The sequence below is a fragment of the Sparus aurata genome, chromosome 14 (assembly GCF_900880675.1).
Source record: "Sparus aurata chromosome 14, fSpaAur1.1, whole genome shotgun sequence".
Taxonomy (NCBI): Eukaryota; Metazoa; Chordata; class Actinopteri; order Spariformes; family Sparidae; genus Sparus; species Sparus aurata.
Genome location: NC_044200.1, coordinates 16,689,072 through 16,708,152, shown reverse-complemented (window position 1 = coordinate 16,708,152; position 19,081 = coordinate 16,689,072). Strand labels below are relative to the sequence as shown.

The following is a 19,081-nucleotide window of genomic DNA, read 5'->3' as shown; positions in this document are numbered from 1 at the left end:
GATTTATATGGATATGGCCAAAAGTGCACTTAATGTCCTGGCAACCCCAAAAAACAAAACTGGATACTGGATTTGGTGAAGATACACCAGTGACAAAAGTGGCTGCAAAATGCAAGCTTGTAGTCACAAGGATATAAAGAGATAGTCAGAAAGAGATGAAGTAAGAGTGACACAGTGACGGATGAGAAGAGGAAGAGTGAGCAGAGAAGGAAAGACGGGGGGGGGGGGGGGGTTAATGCACAAAACACACTGCATCAAACCAAAGCACTGCTTGGAGCACGATGCGTCAGCAGCCCATTCATGCTCCTCTATTTTCCACTAAAGGACAAAACGGAGCAAAGGGAGATAAGGTGAAAGAAAATCCGCGAGAGAGAGAGAGAGAGAGAGAGAGAGAGAGAGAGAGAGAGAGAGAGAGAGAGAGAGAGAGAGAGAGAGAGAGAGAGAGAGAGAGAGAGAGAGAGAGAGAGAGAGAGAGAGCATAGAAGGGGAAGAGAGAGGGCATCATGAGAGAGTGGGGAAGCAATAGAGTGAGAAAAACAGTGTCCCATCTGCCTGCCTTTGCCACTACAGCAATGCTGGAAAGCTTTGCCAGACTCATTCGAATGGTTGGATTACTGCTGGGGAGGAGGGGGTTAAAATCTGGTTGCTGTGGGGATGCCACTGTCCATCTCTGTCTTTTGCTTGGATTGCCCGTCTATTCCCCTAAGCCACACAAAGCCCCAGAAAGCCACAGAACAAGAGACTGTGAGCATTAAAAAAAAGAGAGTAGAGGACAGCAAGAGCAAACTGGTTTTTGAAGAGGTAGATCTCTAAAAAGGTCTGAGTGCTTTGTGCTCACCCAACTACCTTAGGACACTGCAGAGAGAGCAGGAGGGAGGCAGGGAGAGAGAGAGCGAGAGAGAGAGAGAGAGAGCGAGAGAGAGAGAGAGAGAGAGAGAGAAGGAGGGAGGGAGGGAGGGAGGGAGAGGGAGAGAGAGAGAGAGAGAGAGAGAGAGAGAGAGAGGGATCCAAGCCGGCGCACGCTCTCTCTTTTGCTGCTACAACGGATCCTTTCCACATCGACGCTACTGTTAACGTCACGCCTGTAAGCCGCGCGCTCGGCCAGCGCTTGCCTTCCCTGTCTTGCTCCTCACCCCAGTCGGACGCTGCATTAGCAAGGGAGTACTGATCACCACGAGGAGAGGAGGAGGAAAAAAAGAAGTGGAAAACAAGAAGAAAAGAAGCCAGAGAGAGGAAGGAGAAACTGCGCACCACCCCTCCTCCCTCTAACCCACCTCGATCAACCCAGCTACAACACCCCCACTCCCCCCAGCACCCCCTTCCATCCCCCACCCCACTCCCTCTCTGAAGAAATTGACGGATTATTGGGAAGTGCAAGGGAGGCAGGCTGCAGCTGCTGCTGTGTGTGCTCGCTACTGCTGCTGTGTGCTTCGCAGGGATGGTGTGTGTGCATTCGCAATTGCTGCTGTTGCCACCGCGGTTGCCGAGGCTGGAGCGTGTGGCTAGTTAAGAGGAGGAAGAAGCTAATGAAGGCAGTGTGTGTCGCCTAGCCTTTTCAACCCCCGCCGAGCATTCCTGGAGGAAAAAAGAAAAAAAAAGAATTTAAAAATTCAAGCGGACACGACGCCACATTGAGAGGGGGAGCACGGGGAAGAGAGGGAGAAGGGCTGTCAGACTGACCAACCGACCAACTGATTGACCACTAAAAAGTGAACAGTGGAATACAGAGAGGAGGGGGGCTGTTTTTTATCACCGTTTGTCACTCTCTCCTCCTAACCGTTGCAAAGAAAAGGCAAAGAACATTGGAAAGGACTGTGGAATTTTCAATCAATCTTCTCCAATCCTACCCCCACCCACATCCCTCTTTTTGTCCTTTCAGTCTTGGCTTTTGGTGCACAAAAAATTGTGCATGTGTGTTTGTGTGGTCGCCTGTGCTATGGAGACCTGGGTAAGGTGTCTAGCAGGGGGATCAACTGTCGGATTCCAAGGACAAGCAAGAGAAGAGGAGCCGACAGCAAGAAGCGAGCAAGGGAGCACTGCTGCGTTGGGAGCCTGACTGGATTCCTATCTGCAATCTTTTTTTTTCTTTTTTCTTTTTTCTAATTAACAAGGAAAGGAAGAAAAAAAAAACATTCACAAAGGGCCTTTCGAACCTTTCTCTTTGGATGTGTGGATTTACAAAATAGCTCTGGTTAAGCTCTTTGGCATTGACGCCTGTTCTGACAGAGCAAATATAAAAAGGCTTTCTTTGCTGCTCTTGGGAATACATACATCTGATGTGAATACCACAGCTCTCTCTGGTTGCAAACAGGAGGGAAGTTATATATCTCAGTTCAAGGACCTGTAATAATAACTTGAGGTAGGTGTCTAGTGTTTCAACCCCTCTTTGCATCAATTTGTAACACCCTATCCTCCCTTCTGTCTTGTAATACGATTTTTGGTTGCTTAATTTACCATCATGTCCTTCTCATACACATGTTTCAGAAAAGGCAGCCCTGTTAACCCTCCCCTCTCTTTTTGCCCCTGAGCACAGTTCATGGAAATAAAGGCTTTGCTTAACTGAGGATAGGTGAAGCCCTATTGCCCCTTAGCAAGCACCCAAAACCCATATATCCTCCTTGACCTCTTCAGTTTCCTTAACCTCTTTATTCTGGTCCCCTTAACACCACAACCAGCAAACCAGCTACCTTTCCTGTCCCCCAAGCCCCCAAGCACCACCCCCAAACACCCCCAACCTCCCCCCCAGATGATGCTGAATTATGAACGTGCCACATCATGAGTCTCCTGGGGCGGGTAGCTGTGCATCGTGCCAGGAAAGCCGCCCTGCTCTGTGTAGTCTTCCTGATGGCGCGAGCGTGGAGCAGCGCCTCCCTGGCCTTGGCGGGGGCGGCGGTGTCTCAGGGACCCCAGGGCTGTCCACCGCAGTGTTCCTGCAGTAATCAGCAAGGGAAGGTGGTGTGCACCCGACGTGGCCTCACCCGTGTGCCCCCTGGCATTCCTGCCAACACGCGACACCTCAATCTAATGGAAAACGCCATCGAGGCGGTGCAGGCTGACTCCTTCCGCCACCTGCACCACCTTGAGGTGCTCCAGCTTGGGCGAAATGCCATACGGCAGATTGAGGTGGGCGCGTTTAATGGACTTACCAGCCTCAACACACTGGAGCTGTTCGACAACCGGTTGACGGTGGTGCCCAGTGGGGCCTTTGAGTACTTGTCTAAACTTAGAGAACTGTGGCTGAGGAATAACCCTATTGAAAGTATCCCCTCCTATGCCTTCAACCGGGTGCCCTCCCTCATGCGACTGGACCTTGGAGAGTTGCGAAAACTGGAGTACATCTCAGAAGGAGCTTTTGAGGGCCTACAAAATCTCAAGTACCTCAACCTGGGCATGTGCAACATAAAAGGTGATCTGCCAAACCTGAGTCCCCTCAAGGGTCTGGAGGAACTTGAGATCTCTGAAAATCAGTTCACAGAGATAAAGCCAGGCTCCTTCAAAGGCCTGCGCTCACTGAAAAAACTATGGGTGATGAACTCACAAATCACAGTGATAGAGCGCAATGCTTTCGACGACCTCTCTTTATTGGTGGAGCTAAATCTCGCCCATAATAATCTGAGCGCTGTGCCACATGATCTGTTCTCCCCGCTCAGGTACTTGGTGGAGCTCCATCTCCACCATAACCCTTGGAACTGTGGCTGTGATGCTGTATGGTTAGCACGCTGGCTAAGGGAGTACATCCCGACTAACTCAACATGCTGTGGACGCTGTCACTCACCTGCCAGCATGAGAGGTCGACAGATGGTGGAGGTGGACCGAGGTGAGGGCGCTGCAATCCAGTGTTCTGCCCCATTTATTGCTGATGCGCCAAGGGACTTGAACATCTCAGCAGGGCGAGTAGCCGAGCTCCGTTGCCGCACAGCCCCAATGTCTTCAGTGCGCTGGCTCCTACCTAATGGGACTATCCTGACACATGCCTCTGGACACCCAAGAATATCAGTGCTCAACGATGGTACCCTTAACTTCTCAAATGTCCTGGCAGTAGACACAGGCACTTACATCTGCATGGTGTCCAATGCAGCTGGGAACTCCAATGCCTCGGCCTACCTCAATGTGAGTGCAGCTGAGCTTAATACATCCAACTTGAGTTACTTCACCACAGTGACTGTGGAGGTCTTGGGGCCAACTACTGAGATGCCCAAACCTAAAACCACCACAAACACAGCTGCTGCTGCTGCTGCAGGAGCTGGAGTAGCTGGAGGAGGAGGAGGAGTAGGCATAGGGACAACAACGACAACAGCCTCTCCTTCCGTCTTTCAGCCAGTCTTTATCTCCACACCAACTGTGCTGCTGCAAAGCACTGATAGCCCACCAGGCGCAGCAAAGCCATCTGTGGCACCAGGACCCCAAGGTGCCACTGGCAAGCCAGCTAAATCTGGTCCAAGCCTGGACGAAGTGATGAAGACCACCAAGATCATAATTGGTTGCTTTGTGGCGGTGACTCTGCTGGCTGCTGTCATGCTCATCGCCTTCTACAAATTGAGAAAGCGCCACCAGCAGAGGAGCACAGTGGCAGCTGCTCGCACTGTGGAGATTATTCAGGTGGATGAGGAGGACCTTCCACCACCAGCGTCTGCAGCTCAAGAGACAGCTCTCACATTGCCTGAAATACGGGACCATAACAGCATACACAAACTGGACTTTATCAGCCACAAGACTGACTACAGCTTTCACAAACCCAAGGCTGAATACAAATCCCAGCCTGATTTCACCCTTCACAAGCCAAAGGCGGAGTACACCACATATAAGCCAAATATGGACTTCAGTAGCCACAAATTCATCCCAGATTACAGCACTCACAAATCTACACCAGATTTTAGCCTTCATAGACAAAAGCCTGACTACAGCCCATTTAGACAAGACTACAGTACTCACAAACCTAAAGCAGAATACAGTCCATTCAAACCAGACTTTGGCACTCACCCAAAAACTAGAACAGATTACAGCCCCTTCAAACCAGATTACAGCACTCATCCCAGGCAGAAATCTGAATTTAGTCCATTCAAACGAGATTACAGCACCCAACCAAAACCGAAACACGACTACAGCCCATTAAAATCGGACTACAACACACAGCATAAGCCCAAGGCTGAATACAGTCCATTCAAACCTGACTTTGGCACTCATCCAAGACCTAAACCCGATTACAGTCCATATAAGCCTGACTACAGCACTCAGCCTAAATCCAAAACAGACTACAGTGCCCAGAGATCTAAAACTGACATTACCTACAAACCCAAGGACCCTTACGCCCCCCATAAGACTGCAGCCGATTACAGCGCCTTCAAGACCGACTTCAGCCCTCACAAAGCGGATTACAGCGCCTTCAAGTCTGACTTCAGTCCACACACTCAGAGACCTAAACTTGACTACAGTCCACACAAAATGGACTACAGCCCGCATAAGGTGGACTACAGCACTCTAAAGCCCAAATACAACACCTACAAGCCAACTGGCCATGGGGCTAAATGGACAGAAAACAATGTTGGGAACTCTTTGCCTCGAACCTTGCCCAGCACCATCACAGCAATGGCTGAGCCCTTTGTCATAAAAACTCACACCAAGGAAAAGGTACAGGAGACTCAGATTTAAGAAGCCCCCCCCCCCCCCCCCCAAAAAAAAGACCCCCACTCCTTTCCCTAGGCCCCTAGCTCCCACCCACCCCTGTCCCACGCTCCCCTTTATCATTCCCTCATAAAATCATGCAATAGAATGCACAACGAAAAAAAGGACAGGAACTACTTTTTTGTACAGAGTGCAAACTTAAAAAGACTGATGATTTCTTGTTGTACATGCTTATAAATAAATATATATATATGGACAAATTGAAACTACCATGGGCTGGTGATAGAGAAACATATATTAAAAAGAAATTGAAACTATTTTCTAACTTGTAACTTCTATTTAAAACAATGAGTTGTTTAAGATGCTGTCTTGACTTTGACAAATGAGGGTAGTCTTGTTTTAAAAAGGGGCATTCTGTGTGATTTTTACACCATGCTACAGAGAATGCAGTGATGAGAAAATATTTATACTGAAAAGACTTTCTTTAACAAAAACCGAAAAAAGGTCAGTGTCGATCTTTACAGGTTTATCTTGTAAAAGCACCAAGAATTTGTACTGTGCCAAATGTTATAAAATGCAATAAAAAGGATTTTTGGAAGAAAAAAGGAAGTATTAGAGAGAGATGTTTTTTCCCCTTTGCTTCTTCTCCTAGCGTATACTGTAACGATCAGCCAAATGCTTTAGACACTGCAGTAAGACGCTGCAGCTATACTTTAACCCTACGTGTGCTGAATGACTCAGGCAGAATGAATCACAGTGCAGAAGTGGATGGTGCTTTTTTTTTTATCTCTTAACACTTTCTTTTACTATATTCTTTATCAGTAATACAATAGTTTGATCAGTTTTTATTTTACACCACCAGTGAGTGTCATGGTGCTTCATCAAGGTGTGGCTGATCAAAAGGATGTATTTAATCTAAGTTCTTGAGTTCTACAAATGCGTCAAGATGTTAAATTCTGGAGCAATGTTGTGCCCACAGCCAAGTATAGCAGTGCTATCATAACATCTAATGTTAACGGAAATGCTCATTACATAATGCTTTATAATGATGCAAGCTGATTGCGTTACCTAGCTCATTTTCCACATTATGAAATGGTATTATTAATCATGTATCTAATGAGTGAAAAAGGTGATAAATTAAGGTGAAATACTGTTTGGGTGTTAACACTGTCTTGCACTTTGCCAAAAAATATAGATCCTCATTTCACTTTTCATTGCATTGCCAGCTGTTGTGCCCTCATCAATCAGTATGGGGGCTTTTTATGGTGACAAATGCATTTGGGTCTCGCTGTTAACTCTGCATTTTTCATCTTTGACAATATCACCCCTCTCGATCATAATATAGCTTCACAGTTATCTGCCTAACAAAGGAAGATAACATACAACATACACAATGGTTAGCAGACATGTATTAGACAGGTAAGATTGTTATTTTTTTAAAACCATAGTATATGGGATTGACCAAGCAATGCTGTGCTGTCTACTATAACTCTCTCCACTCACTTAATAGGGGGCGGTTTTCCTTAAAATGCTAAATGAGACAGAAAGGTGATGTAAACTACCTAATAAAAATATTTGGAGTGGGCAACATATAGATGAGATGAAAAAGAGAACGCTACAAAAGAACTCCAGGGGAGTGATCGGAAGCTGTGTGGGCCATAATCATCAGAGCCAATGCGGATACTCCCTTCTCATTAACCTCAGTAAATCTGTACAATAAATTGACAATCAGAACACTCCTGTAACTAGCCTCGAGTCATCTATTACATTATCAGATCCACAATCACAGTCCTGTGCAGGCAGGCAACGCTCTGGCCTAGTAGTGTAGTTGACGACATCAGTTTACACAGCCAGTATTCAGTGTGGCAAATGGAGACCTGTGAGGGCTACAAGAACAATACCAATGTTTGCTTTTCCAATGCTGTAAAGTTTCAACATTTGAGACAGCAGGGAAGGAAGAAAAACTGGAGAACGCAAGGTTGACAGGGCACACCACAAAAAAAAAGTGTAGCAGGATATGTGTGCTTTTGAGGGTGACAGTACAGCTGAGAAATTAGGGATTGACAAAAAAAAAGGGAGTGAGAAAAATAGAGTAAGAGATGGAGGTTAAAGACGATAGCTGAAGAAGGAGAGTGAGTAAATCCATACATACTAAGTGGTCAAGACTGCAACATGTCTTGTCATCATCTCAGAAAGACAGTTCACCATCCTTCACCAACGGCTAGCAAATAAGGGTAAAAATAACTTACTGCAGTGAGCCAGGGTTGTCATAATTGGTCATTTTAGCAAAGAAATCAGACAAAATCAAATCAACTACAGCTCTCGTCATCCTCCTCTTTAAGCCGAATCTGTTGATGACTCTGCCTTCATTTTATATATTGAGCATTTTCTGTAGGTGCAAGAATGAGCTGGATAGATCACAAATGCAAGTCTGTCTGTCTGTATGTGTCCATGTACTGTCTTGTGCCAGTTATGCTTTCTGTTGTGCGTTGGGAAACATCGAGGATAGAAAACGATGACAGCTACACAGAGCAGGAGACGTAACGTGTTAAAAAGTGGAATAGAGGGCAGAATTCATATTCAAAGTGTACCCTGAATGGTCGAGGCTTGTACCACATAACTGCTTGTACCACATAACTGCAGCATTCATAGGTCCAGCCTGCCTGCCTCTCTACAAGCAGGCTTCAAATAAAGACATTTTTTCTTTTCTTTTTTTTTTTGAAGGGGGGGAATAAAAGGAAATGAGCCCATTTCATACTGTACTGACCATTTGTCACTACGCTGACTCATACATCAGGCAGCATGCCTTTGTCTCCCACTCCTGCTTACTTGTAATTGTTTTAATAACATAGATAAGCAAAGACAGGCGGTGGTTTTCCAATTGTCTCTAATCCGAAGCAGGTGAGAGGAATGTTCAAACAAGTGAAACTGAGTTGATATCAGTATGTTGCATCAAGATGGATAGTGTAAATGGGTTAGATGGAGTGGAGCAGTTGTATGAACAGATGTATGCACTGTATGGAGCATTACACTGTGTTATGGCATTCTAATGTAAGCTTCCCCGTACTTCCTTTGCCACAGTATGGTGTGTCTTGTGCTACGTGTATGTTGTGCTATGTGGGAGCTCATTAAGATGCACTATGGTATAAACGGCTCCTTCATACTAACCAGTCAACATGGCTACAGGGTCATCAGTCAGTCAATCAGCTAGCCAGCCGCTGAGGGGACCGTCTCCGTTTGAAACATTCCCTCCATCCCTGCCTCCTCCACATCATGGGGTTGTTTTTTTGTCTGTCTGTGCTTCATTAGCAATCATGAAGCCATTTGAAAGAGGAAGCAAGGCAAGATGGACCTACTCACTGACAGCTCATAGAGCCTGGGGAGGAAGGGAAAGGAAAGGACACAAGAAATATAGTTATATAGAAATGAAGATGTAGAAAAGAAACTTGGGAAGGAAAGGAAGGTAGATTAAAGATAGAAAGAAATTATTAGGGAGCAAGGAAAACAGTAGCAGACAGAGCAGATCTACGAAGGAGAGAGCAGTCAGCAATGGAGAAAAATAAAAAAAACAAGACATACACAGAAATGTGGCAGGCCTGAAAAAGGTAGCTAATGGTACAGAAGTGTTTCTGGAAGACTAAAAGAAAAAAGATATGATAAATGAGTGGTGAGGGAGAAGGGGGATGGAATTAAGGTAGGATCAGACTCGCAAGTAAAAGATAAGTATGAAGGGAGACGCAGAAAGAAAAAGGCAAAAAAAAACAAGTAAAAGAAAGAGACAGAAGTGAAAATTGGTTCAAATAAAACAAAATAGGAGAACAAATAAGAGCTGGAGCTACTAGAAGAGGGGAAAGAGACCTAGTGAGAGTGAAAGGAAGAGAGAGCAAAGGCGCTTAGTAGAGGAGTAAGCAGAGCAAATGTGATGCAAGAGTGCCAGCTACAGATGGAATGGGGGATATATAGCCAGGCCATCATGGCTCCTGCATGATTGGTGAATGGCCTATACTGCACCGCAAGGGGTGTGGTGGTAGTGGGGGGAGATAAAGTGTGATGTTACCACAGCACAGTGCCGCAGATAAGAAGCGCTGATACCAGTAATGGACTGGACTACTGGGGGTACTTCAGGAAGGGAGACCGGTGAATATGAAGGCAGGGAGGATGGGAGGATCAAAAGGTCAGCACAAATGGAACTGCAGGGACGATAACTGCCACAGTGCAAGCGTGTGCCTGCGTATGTGTTTTTTCGACGTGAGCAGGATGACACTGAATTTAACAGGCCAAAGCCCTCAAACCAGCAGCAAAAAAACAAACAATATTCTTTCCCCTTCCATTCAAAAGGAGCTCATTCTCAACTTAAAAGGGTTCGGAGGACATTTTGAAACCCAATTATTTTGATGCAATCTCTTAATTAGATTTTTTTTTTTCCCCCTCATTGTAAATTACTATGCACTGAGGCACAGAAGAAGGCTGTAATAAAATGTTATTACATTAAAACGACCTAGACCAATAGGCACTGTAATCTCAATTGCATCAGCCATTTATCAACTGTTTTACATTGTGCTAATCAGTGTCTCCTAAAATGTATATTAAAGTGCTAATGCTGGAATTTCAAAATCATGATTATACACATTATAAAAAAAGTGCTTCTTAGCCCATTATACATGCAGTTTTTTCGGGATGCTTATTCCATTAATTGGAAGTAGTACCTTGCATGTTGAATTTCATGTAATCTATGTTGAAAAGGAACGCTTGCAAGTTGTGCATAATCATGTTTAATGCTGGAACTTTCTTTAATGATTTTCTGAATATCTATGGAGAGTTTTGAGTGGCAACATTATATGTTGCCGCAAGAATATTGCCTTAATTGTGTTTTTATGCATTCGTATTTTCCAAACTTCTACTGATTTATTGATCATCAATAATTAACCCATTGTAGCCAGCAATCGATTACAGAAACCGCCTATATCCGCTTCCCTAATTCAACAAGGGATGTGTGTTACACAGTGCATGCAGTAGCATTTTTTGTGTGAGCACTAGCCAGTGTGCTAGTGGAGCAGACAGGAGGCTATTCTAAGCAGGCCTGGGAGCGTGCTGCCTTGTGAGTCAACATGAGTCAGGGCCAGAGTGTTGTTTGGTCCTAATGTCAAATAGAAGTACTGGACAAGATGCGGAGTCAAAGGTGGACACAGCGCATCATCTGTGCAGAGAGCGATGCAGTGCTCATTATGACGAAGCTGCTAACTCACCCCACCTTTAATATCTGGCACATTATCTTTACTAATTAAGTGATTAAATAGACCATCTTTTCTTTACATATAAATCATTTTAAATACACTGCATTATCCATGTGAATATCCTTTGGAATATCTAGAAACATAAATCAAAAAGATAAAGCTGCCGGAGGTGTTGGTGGACTGGAGGAAAAGGTGAAGGGCGAGTCCATGTTTGCTGTTGCATCTGACTTCGACCGTGTGAAAACCGATGCAAATAGCCATATTCAATGACCAGCTGGTGGTTAGATTTGTTGTTACCGGAGGTCAATAGAGGCAGAAGAAAAAATTTCATCACAGTACACTGTTGGCAATGAGCCCAGTGCCGTCAAGGCTGTAGTGTTGAATAGGTGCATGCCAACACATTTTATCGGATATATACCGTGGTCAACTATCAACATAGATTTTGTTGCTAAAACGGAGACTGAATGGCAGGTGGGCTGTGTGAGCTATTTCTGCCATGCAGAGGCGACCACTCGAGTGTGTTACTCCCTGTGAGACAGAGTTTATCGCCCTTTTGGTGGGTGAAAAACATCCATGTGTTTTTTTTAGCGGCCAGAGACGATGAAGCCTTACTTTTATGATCCCGTCCAGTAGTTGAGGGTGAGGTGTGTGTGTAGTAAATCAAGTCCACTGAGAGCAGCAAACAGGAGGGCTGAGGCAAACGTGTGGAGGGACAGTGTGTTGTTGTAGGTTTTGTGAGCACACAAACGTATAAAAATCTGACACGTGCATGTGCACACACAGAGCAAAAAATGAAGCCATTGACCATTAATTTCACTGCTTTTGTTGAGATTTACAGCCTGTGGAGAAATCATGATCACAGGCGCAGCATCACCTAGGATACTGTGCTCAAGCCACACGGTTAAAATCCACTGAATGCTGCCATTTCAAGTCAGAATGCATTTATATGTTTCTAAATAACTGAAAAAGCACACGCTGCCAAATTCTGCTTGCTTAATGAAACCTAGGCAGCTTATTAAGCCTTTAAAAAAGTACAATAAGCTAACTGCACCGACTATAAAAAACCATGACATCAGAGATGTCTATGTATGTTCTTCTGAAAATATCAATTTACATTGCCTTTATTGAGTGCGTCTTCTCGCCTCAGGTTTGAACTGCGTTTAAGCTGCCGCAGCTGAAACCAGGCTTTGTTACGCGCAATTATAAATATTTAAAAAGTAATACCTTAATAGGGTCCTGGAAGGAAAAAAGCAGTTAAGTAATCGTTGAATGATGTTACTGCTTCAAAAGTCTTATCACCTAGCCACAGAAATAGCAGTACGTGTGTGAAGTAAGTGTGAACCCCCACTACCATTTCTCTATTTCCTTCATTGTTCAAACATTTGCAGCCATGTTCTCATATACAAACTCCCGCTTGAAAAGAAGGTGCACAGAAGTGATTTCTCATACTACTCCTGCAGTTTCCATGGCACTCCTGCATGTTCCCATGCAAATGCAGGGTCCAAAAAAGATGTGAAAAGACATGTAGCGTGTGTGCTGATAAGAAAATCTTTGCTTCTATGGTGCATGTACAGTATAAGGAAAGAAGAGAGGAAAGGGAAGCTTTCCTACAAACACAGTGACTGATATTCCATGAAAAATGCAAGGGTGGGTGGACACAGGGAGTGATCTGGGATTTCATCTTTGCAAGGATGAGAATAAGTGTGTCTGGGTGTAGACATTTTGCTGATAGCGGAGGGGTGGAATTGGGGTGACAAAATGGCCTCCTGCATTGCTCAAGACATTACACAAAGGAGGCAGTGAGACACACGGACAAGGGTAAGAGAATTAACTGAGGTGTATGGCGAGGTCGACACATTATCTATGACACCCTGATTTAGAGTGTCAGCGGATGGCAGTGCTGGATGGAAAGAAGAAGGACACGTTGAGAGAGAAGTGGGCGAGAAAAGGAGAGTGAAGAAAGGGAGACGAGGGGGCAAGGATGAGGAAAAAAGCAATACAGACCAGAGAGAAAGAGAACTGAAAAGGTGATGGCCATAGATAAGAAGCCCCCAATCTGGCACATTAAGAGGAGCTCGGTATTCGTTCTGTATTAAGTGTAGGATCATGAATTTACACTGATGTGGACTTCCAGATGACAAGCAGTGCGCTAATGTCAAAGACTTGCTGAGAGAGTGTGCACCGTTGAGCACAGAATGGCACATGAAAGCAACGTCGAGATGAAAGCCCTGACGAGCTACGTAGAGCATCGACGGGTTGAAACAGTTTTCATGCGGTGGCAGAATTATTCAGCCGCTGCAGCAAACTGCTGTGTGTGTTTAAATGGGTGTGTGTGCAGTTGGGTCAGCAGTGATCTTTAAAGATCAAACAAATCAATAGCCAACTTCTGTTTGCTGTGGACAAACAAAGCCTTGCTGCGCTGTAGGTAGTCAAGTCGTTTTGCCCCCACTAGAGGTTTCATTATTTAGGGGGCATTTGGAGATCTGTTATTTAATCTAATCGGAATCAAATGCAGATGAAACTCTAGTATACTCAAAACAGAAAGGGAGGGGAAATACGCTCAAGGGCTGTTTTTACGAGGTGGAAGGGTCCTGGCGCTGATCCCTGCCACAAGTTTTAATGGATCCCAAATAAATGGCATCCTCAGAAGTGCCTGCTTAAAATACAGTCCTTATTTAATAGGAGAGGATGTGGGTTTGTTGGCAGATCTAAGGCAGCAGTGGAACAACAAGACTGTTGGTAAACATTTAGCTCGTTCCTTTTTAATTCCGTCTTCACATAAATCCGGTCGGACTTCATCATGAAGAGGAAAAGATGAGAGAAGTGCTGTGAAGTGCTCTGCTTGTGGATTTGTGTTTGGTGTAGGGCACGTAATTGTTTGAATTTTTGCATTGCACAAGTAGAAAAACAAACGTGTTCCCTTTGCAGACATATAGTAGTTACTGTTGTAGAGTTATTTTCCAGTGTCCAGTGGTTATTTTGGCAGTGTCTTTAGTTTGGATTCAACCTTGTTGAAAACACTTGGAACACAGATGTGTGACTGCATGCCATCTATGTGAAAGAGCTTGTGTAGGAGTCACTGCAGGTGACGCTGTGCCAGTCTATGCCACCTCCGCAGAAAAACTGATCAAAGCTACCCCAGAAAACAGACAGCAAAGAGCATTTAAATCCAGCAGCTGCTTATTTATGTCAGACAACTTTAACTTTGCAAGATTCTCTAGAGCTGCACCGGGACAACCTAAAAAGTAAGTCACTGGGAGCGGAGGAAGAAATTATAAATATGAAGATGTAGTTAATTAAATGGAAGTCGGAACTTTCAAAGTAAACAACGGCTGAAGGCCCCGCCGCAAGAAATTAAACTAGGTCGATTATAATTGTTTTTTTTTCAGAAAATTCAATCAACCAATCATTCAAGGTCAGGGCAGATCCCTCATCAAATCATGTTAATGCAGCGATGTGGGCATCAGGAGGGACTTATTCCAGACACTTATTATCATTAGAAGTGTTCTTTGAACAATAACTCCTTTCATGGCCCCCGCGTTTCAGAACCAAGAATTTTTCCGACAAGAGGTGAATCAGAGGCGCCGCGTGGCCCCAAGCTGAGCGCGACCTCGTCGGCCCGGCTGATATAAGAGTACCTGCCCAACGGGGGAGCCGATAATTAGACAGCCAGTTATACTGCTCCTCTCCCCTCACCGCTCTCTTGTCCCTCACTGCAGCTAATTAAACACGACCAGACACATCAAAGAAGTATATGTGCGAGCAGGCTTGTGTTTGTCCATCAATTACAGTTTTGTTGTTGCCGCGGCGGTGAAAACTACTTCAAACCAAGTTGCGGGGCCACAGTTTGGGATGTGCTGGAAGAGTGCAAACATGAGGGACCGGTGCCACAAGAAACAAGTAGGTGGTATCATGCACGAGGGATGTATACTATTGAGTATTGGGGAGGAAAGATGGATGTAAGGAGAGGAGAGGAGAGGAAAGATGGATGTAAGGAGAGGAGAGGAGAGGAAAGATGGATGTGAGGAGAGGAGAGGAGAGGAGGCTCATGGTAGAGGAGACTTGGCAAGCAGTCACCCTCCCACTCTGTTGGCAGCAGAGGCACGAACTGTTTGCTCACAGCAGTACATGCATCTATTAGTATTGTTCCAGGAGATAATAACTCTGTATGTGTGATTGTGCGAGTGTGTGCGTTTGTGTGGACGTACACGTGTGTTGGAGTATCCGTATCTCGGCCAAAAGTGGCCAACGAGTTGCTATGAGGTGGTAGACGAACAATATGGAGCAGCCACATAAAATGTATGAGGAAGCGAGCATTTAGTCTGTCTGTGGGTGTGTCAGACTTCGGTGCTAAATGTCAGCACTATACAAACACCAGGGCCCGTGGTGCCAACAACAACACAGCTTCTGACAACTACAGCTTCCATGAGTCTTAGCAGCAGAGGGCAACGCTATCACAACCTTACTTGTAGTTAAAAAGAAAGGTTAGAATGGTGATATCTGCTAAAATCTTGCACTCCTTGGCACTTCAAAGTTAATGAAATTTACCGAGGGCCTTGGAAGTATTGATCACTTAACTGAGCACACTTATACAGCAGCACACACTCTCGCTTTAAGAGAGATTCAGCTGGCAACGAAAGCATTTTTGAGAAACTGCAGTGCCCCGGCCAGCCTTTCTTGGAACTTCCCCTGCATACACCCCTGCACATTCAGAGAGAGATTCAGCCAGCAAAGGGGTTTAAAGAAACTACATTTCTATAGCTGGCCTCAATTGAAGCTATGCTCACGCACATACACACACACACAGACACACACACAGCTCCCTGCCTGTCGCCCACTTCTGCCATTAGCTTTATCTGTCTGAATTCAAAGCTGAGAGCCCAATCCCCGTTGGTTTTCAGAAAAGATTTTGCCAGGCTTGTTCTTCCCTTTATGCCCCCGACTCTCCTCTGGGAAAACATAGAAAAGCGGAGAGGGGAACGGCGGGGGGGTGGGGGGTAGTGAGACGAGATGCCGATCGCTGACACAGCCGCTGAGATAGCCTCTCTCTTGTTGGTGAGGGATATAAAGAATTGGAATGAGAGGAGAGGTGGATGGAAGCAGATGCTGAGATGGGGATAAGGGTGTGGGCGTGAGGACGTTGTGCTGGGGTAAGCTGGCGACGGATTACCGCCTCAAATCTCTCCTCGTTTTGGCCTTTACTCGGCTCTTATTTATTCAAATCTCTTAGGCTATATTCCCCTCCTCACACCAGGTACACTCTCTCACACACACAGACACACACACACACACACACACACACACACACACACACACAAAAGGCACATCTTGTGAAAGCAGAGGTAAAAAGGTGAGAGGAAAAAAGAAAAGGACAAGACAAGAGGAGATGGGAGGTCTAGGTGAGGCGTGCCCTCTACGAAGCACAGGCCACACGTTGACAACTCAATGGGCGAGCAAAGTGACGGAGGACTGACATGATACGCGGAGATGTGCACATGGACGACGCCAGGAAGGGGACAGGTGAAGACGTAGGGTGTATGTGCATGAATTGTATTTTAATTCTTCCATCACAGAAACAGAGGGGAGACCGGGAGCACGGGGCGGACACAGGCGACAACCGACTCATCTCATCGTGACAGCCGATTTCAGTGTGCTCATGTGCAAGCTCAAATGTGTGTGTCTGTGTGTGCGTCTTTGCGGTGCGTTTGAACCCTACAGCCAAGACAACACTGATGTGTAGCAACTGCTGTGTTGTCAAGGGAACCATTAGCACGACTGAAAGGCTGGTATCAGCTCTGTGACTGCCTGCACACACACACACACACACACACACAGACACACGCACACACACACGCACGCACACATGCACACACACACACACACAGACACAGACACACACACGTTGACCCTCTTGCATGTGTCTTTGCAGTGATGATAGAAATGCAGGATCCCAGGCTGTGAGAGGCTACAAGTGGAGCTACAATTAAGACTGATGTAAACAGCATCACTATACTGCTTAATCACATCCGGTATATCTATGCATTTGATGTCGTAGGGCGGAGACAAACAAAGAGAGATGAATGTGTGTTTGTCAGTTAAAACCGTTAATATGTTGTGTCCCAATCATCAACAGAATTGGATCAATGTAAGCATCAATAAAGCAGAGAGGCTTCCAGCTATTTCCTCAAGCGGGCTCATCAAAGATTCAACTACTCCACAAAAAGATCTACAGGGGATCTTTTGTTCGCAGTGTAATAGGAAAACAGCACATATCTGCACTCCTGTGCGTCAAATGTTTTTCTGCATTTTGTGTATGAGGTACAATAGTTGTGATACGATGTTTTTGAACTGTATCTGGTGAGAGCAAAGGTGATTTTCAAGAATGGATGGACAATAAAGTTGCACATATAGTGAAGGACAGACTATACACCACTTCTAGTACTGTGTACTATCTAGGTCAAGACTGGTTTCAGTGAAAAGGCATTCAAATCCAAGTGGCATTCAGGCCTTACATGTCAATAAATGGCTTGTCACCCAGTATTAATTTTTTAATTCTATTAATCAACGACAGCGTCTATTTAAACAGGTTCTTAATTGTACCTCTGCTGCCAGCTGCTGCAAGCAGTTCAGAAGGTGACGTAGCAGGGAGATTTGTTTGGGTATTGTGTTTGTGTGTGCAGCTAAGTGTAAGAATATTTTTTTTTTCCTGGAGGTTACTGAAAGTACAGAAAATGTACACAAACTCACACAGGGGGTTCACGCCATGGGTAACGAAAGCATGGAGAGGAGGACAGAAGTGTGCAAATACTCGCACTGATTTAGCGAGGAACATAAAAATGGCATTCGAATGGGAGGACTGGTGAGGCTTCACAGTAATAGCAAATTTAGAAATAAGCAATAAAAAGGAAGCCGCCTCATGTGGCAGAACAAGAAATGGAGGACCAGCTGACTGGATTAACATGATGACATTTGAGGAGTAAAAACAGCAGTGACAACATTTTTTCAGCCGATATTTAATTACCGAACAGAAATTAATTAGCACGATTTTAAGCAGCCCTTTAAGTAAGTAAGTAAGTAACTAACAAACTAACAGGGGCATTTAGTTTAGTGATAAAAAGCCAGCGCAGGACTAAACTTGGTCAGACTGTCAGGCGAAAATTGAGCTATTGCGCGTGCCCTACTAGACTGGCTTCATTCAATAGCCAAGTCGATATTTTCTCCCACCTCTCAATTTAACATTAATTATTTGTCCCAGCTTTCTCTGTCGTAATGCTCCATTTGTCAGCTCTGGTCAATTGCAAGCTGAGACTGTGCTGACTGATGGCATGAAGTAAACAGAAATGTTCTTTATTAGAACAACAGACTGGTAGAAAAACAGGAGAGCCAAAGGAAGAAAGAAGAGCAGCGGCCAAATAAAAAGACAGGTAATGACGTGTCCATTGACACAACCACTGGCTATCTGGCTGGATGCCTCCAGTACTCTCACATGGACCAGAATTTGATATGTAGTTTGGCTATTTCCTTTATAAGTGAGGGGGACCAGAGGATAATGGAGGAAAAGGCAGAAAAAGACACAGCAGAGACAATGCCTTTACTCCTTCTTCTGCTCCTTCAATCATTTATCAAACATGTTCAGTCTTCTTGCCTCAGGTTCCACAACAATTTAATAAATGTGTTTGTTGAAGAGTGTGAGCGCACATACTGATGTCCATCATTCTGCCCATTCTAAGTGAAAGTATTCCTCTTAAAAATCTAGTGGAGAAGCAGCAAAAATGTGGACCATTGGGGAAAAAAAGAAAAAAAAGAAAAAGAGTGGACTGCAAAAGAAAGACGGCGAAAGAAAGAGAATTAAAAATGAGATGAATCCGGTGAGTGATATACTGTGAGACAGTACAGTGCGAGTGCGTGAGAGCATTATACTATTGCCCTCATTGATGTGGAAGAGTACTGCAGTGCCCTTCATGTAGAGGAAAAGGCTAAGAGGATTCAGCTGGTCCCCAAGCACAGTGTGTGCCTGTGTCTGCACAGTTTCCAGGGTATGCTTATCAGTGTGGACGGTGAAGTTGCAATTCCATAACACACACACACGCATAAGCACAAACACGCGCACAAACACCAACACCGACACACACACACGCGTTAAGCACAAGGTCGCCCTCGTAAACGAGTTGGGGCGATAAAGCAGTGAGCAGGTTTCTCCCTTCCTCTCATCGCTCCATCTCTAT

General features: G+C 45.0%; 2 protein-coding genes across 2 annotated transcripts in view; one reads left to right on the top strand and one right to left on the bottom strand.

The window, feature by feature from the left end:
- The window catches only part of snd1 (staphylococcal nuclease and tudor domain containing 1), a 174,651-nt gene that overhangs the window by 90,946 nt on the left and 64,624 nt on the right, over positions 1–19,081 (bottom strand). The gene's annotated exons all lie outside the window — the stretch shown is intronic.
- lrrc4.1 (leucine rich repeat containing 4.1) lies at positions 984–6,243 on the top strand. Its single transcript, XM_030439352.1, has one exon. The coding sequence runs from the start codon at positions 2,776–2,778 to the stop codon at positions 5,647–5,649; it is 2,874 nt and encodes a 957-aa protein (XP_030295212.1). The 5' UTR covers positions 984–2,775; the 3' UTR covers positions 5,650–6,243.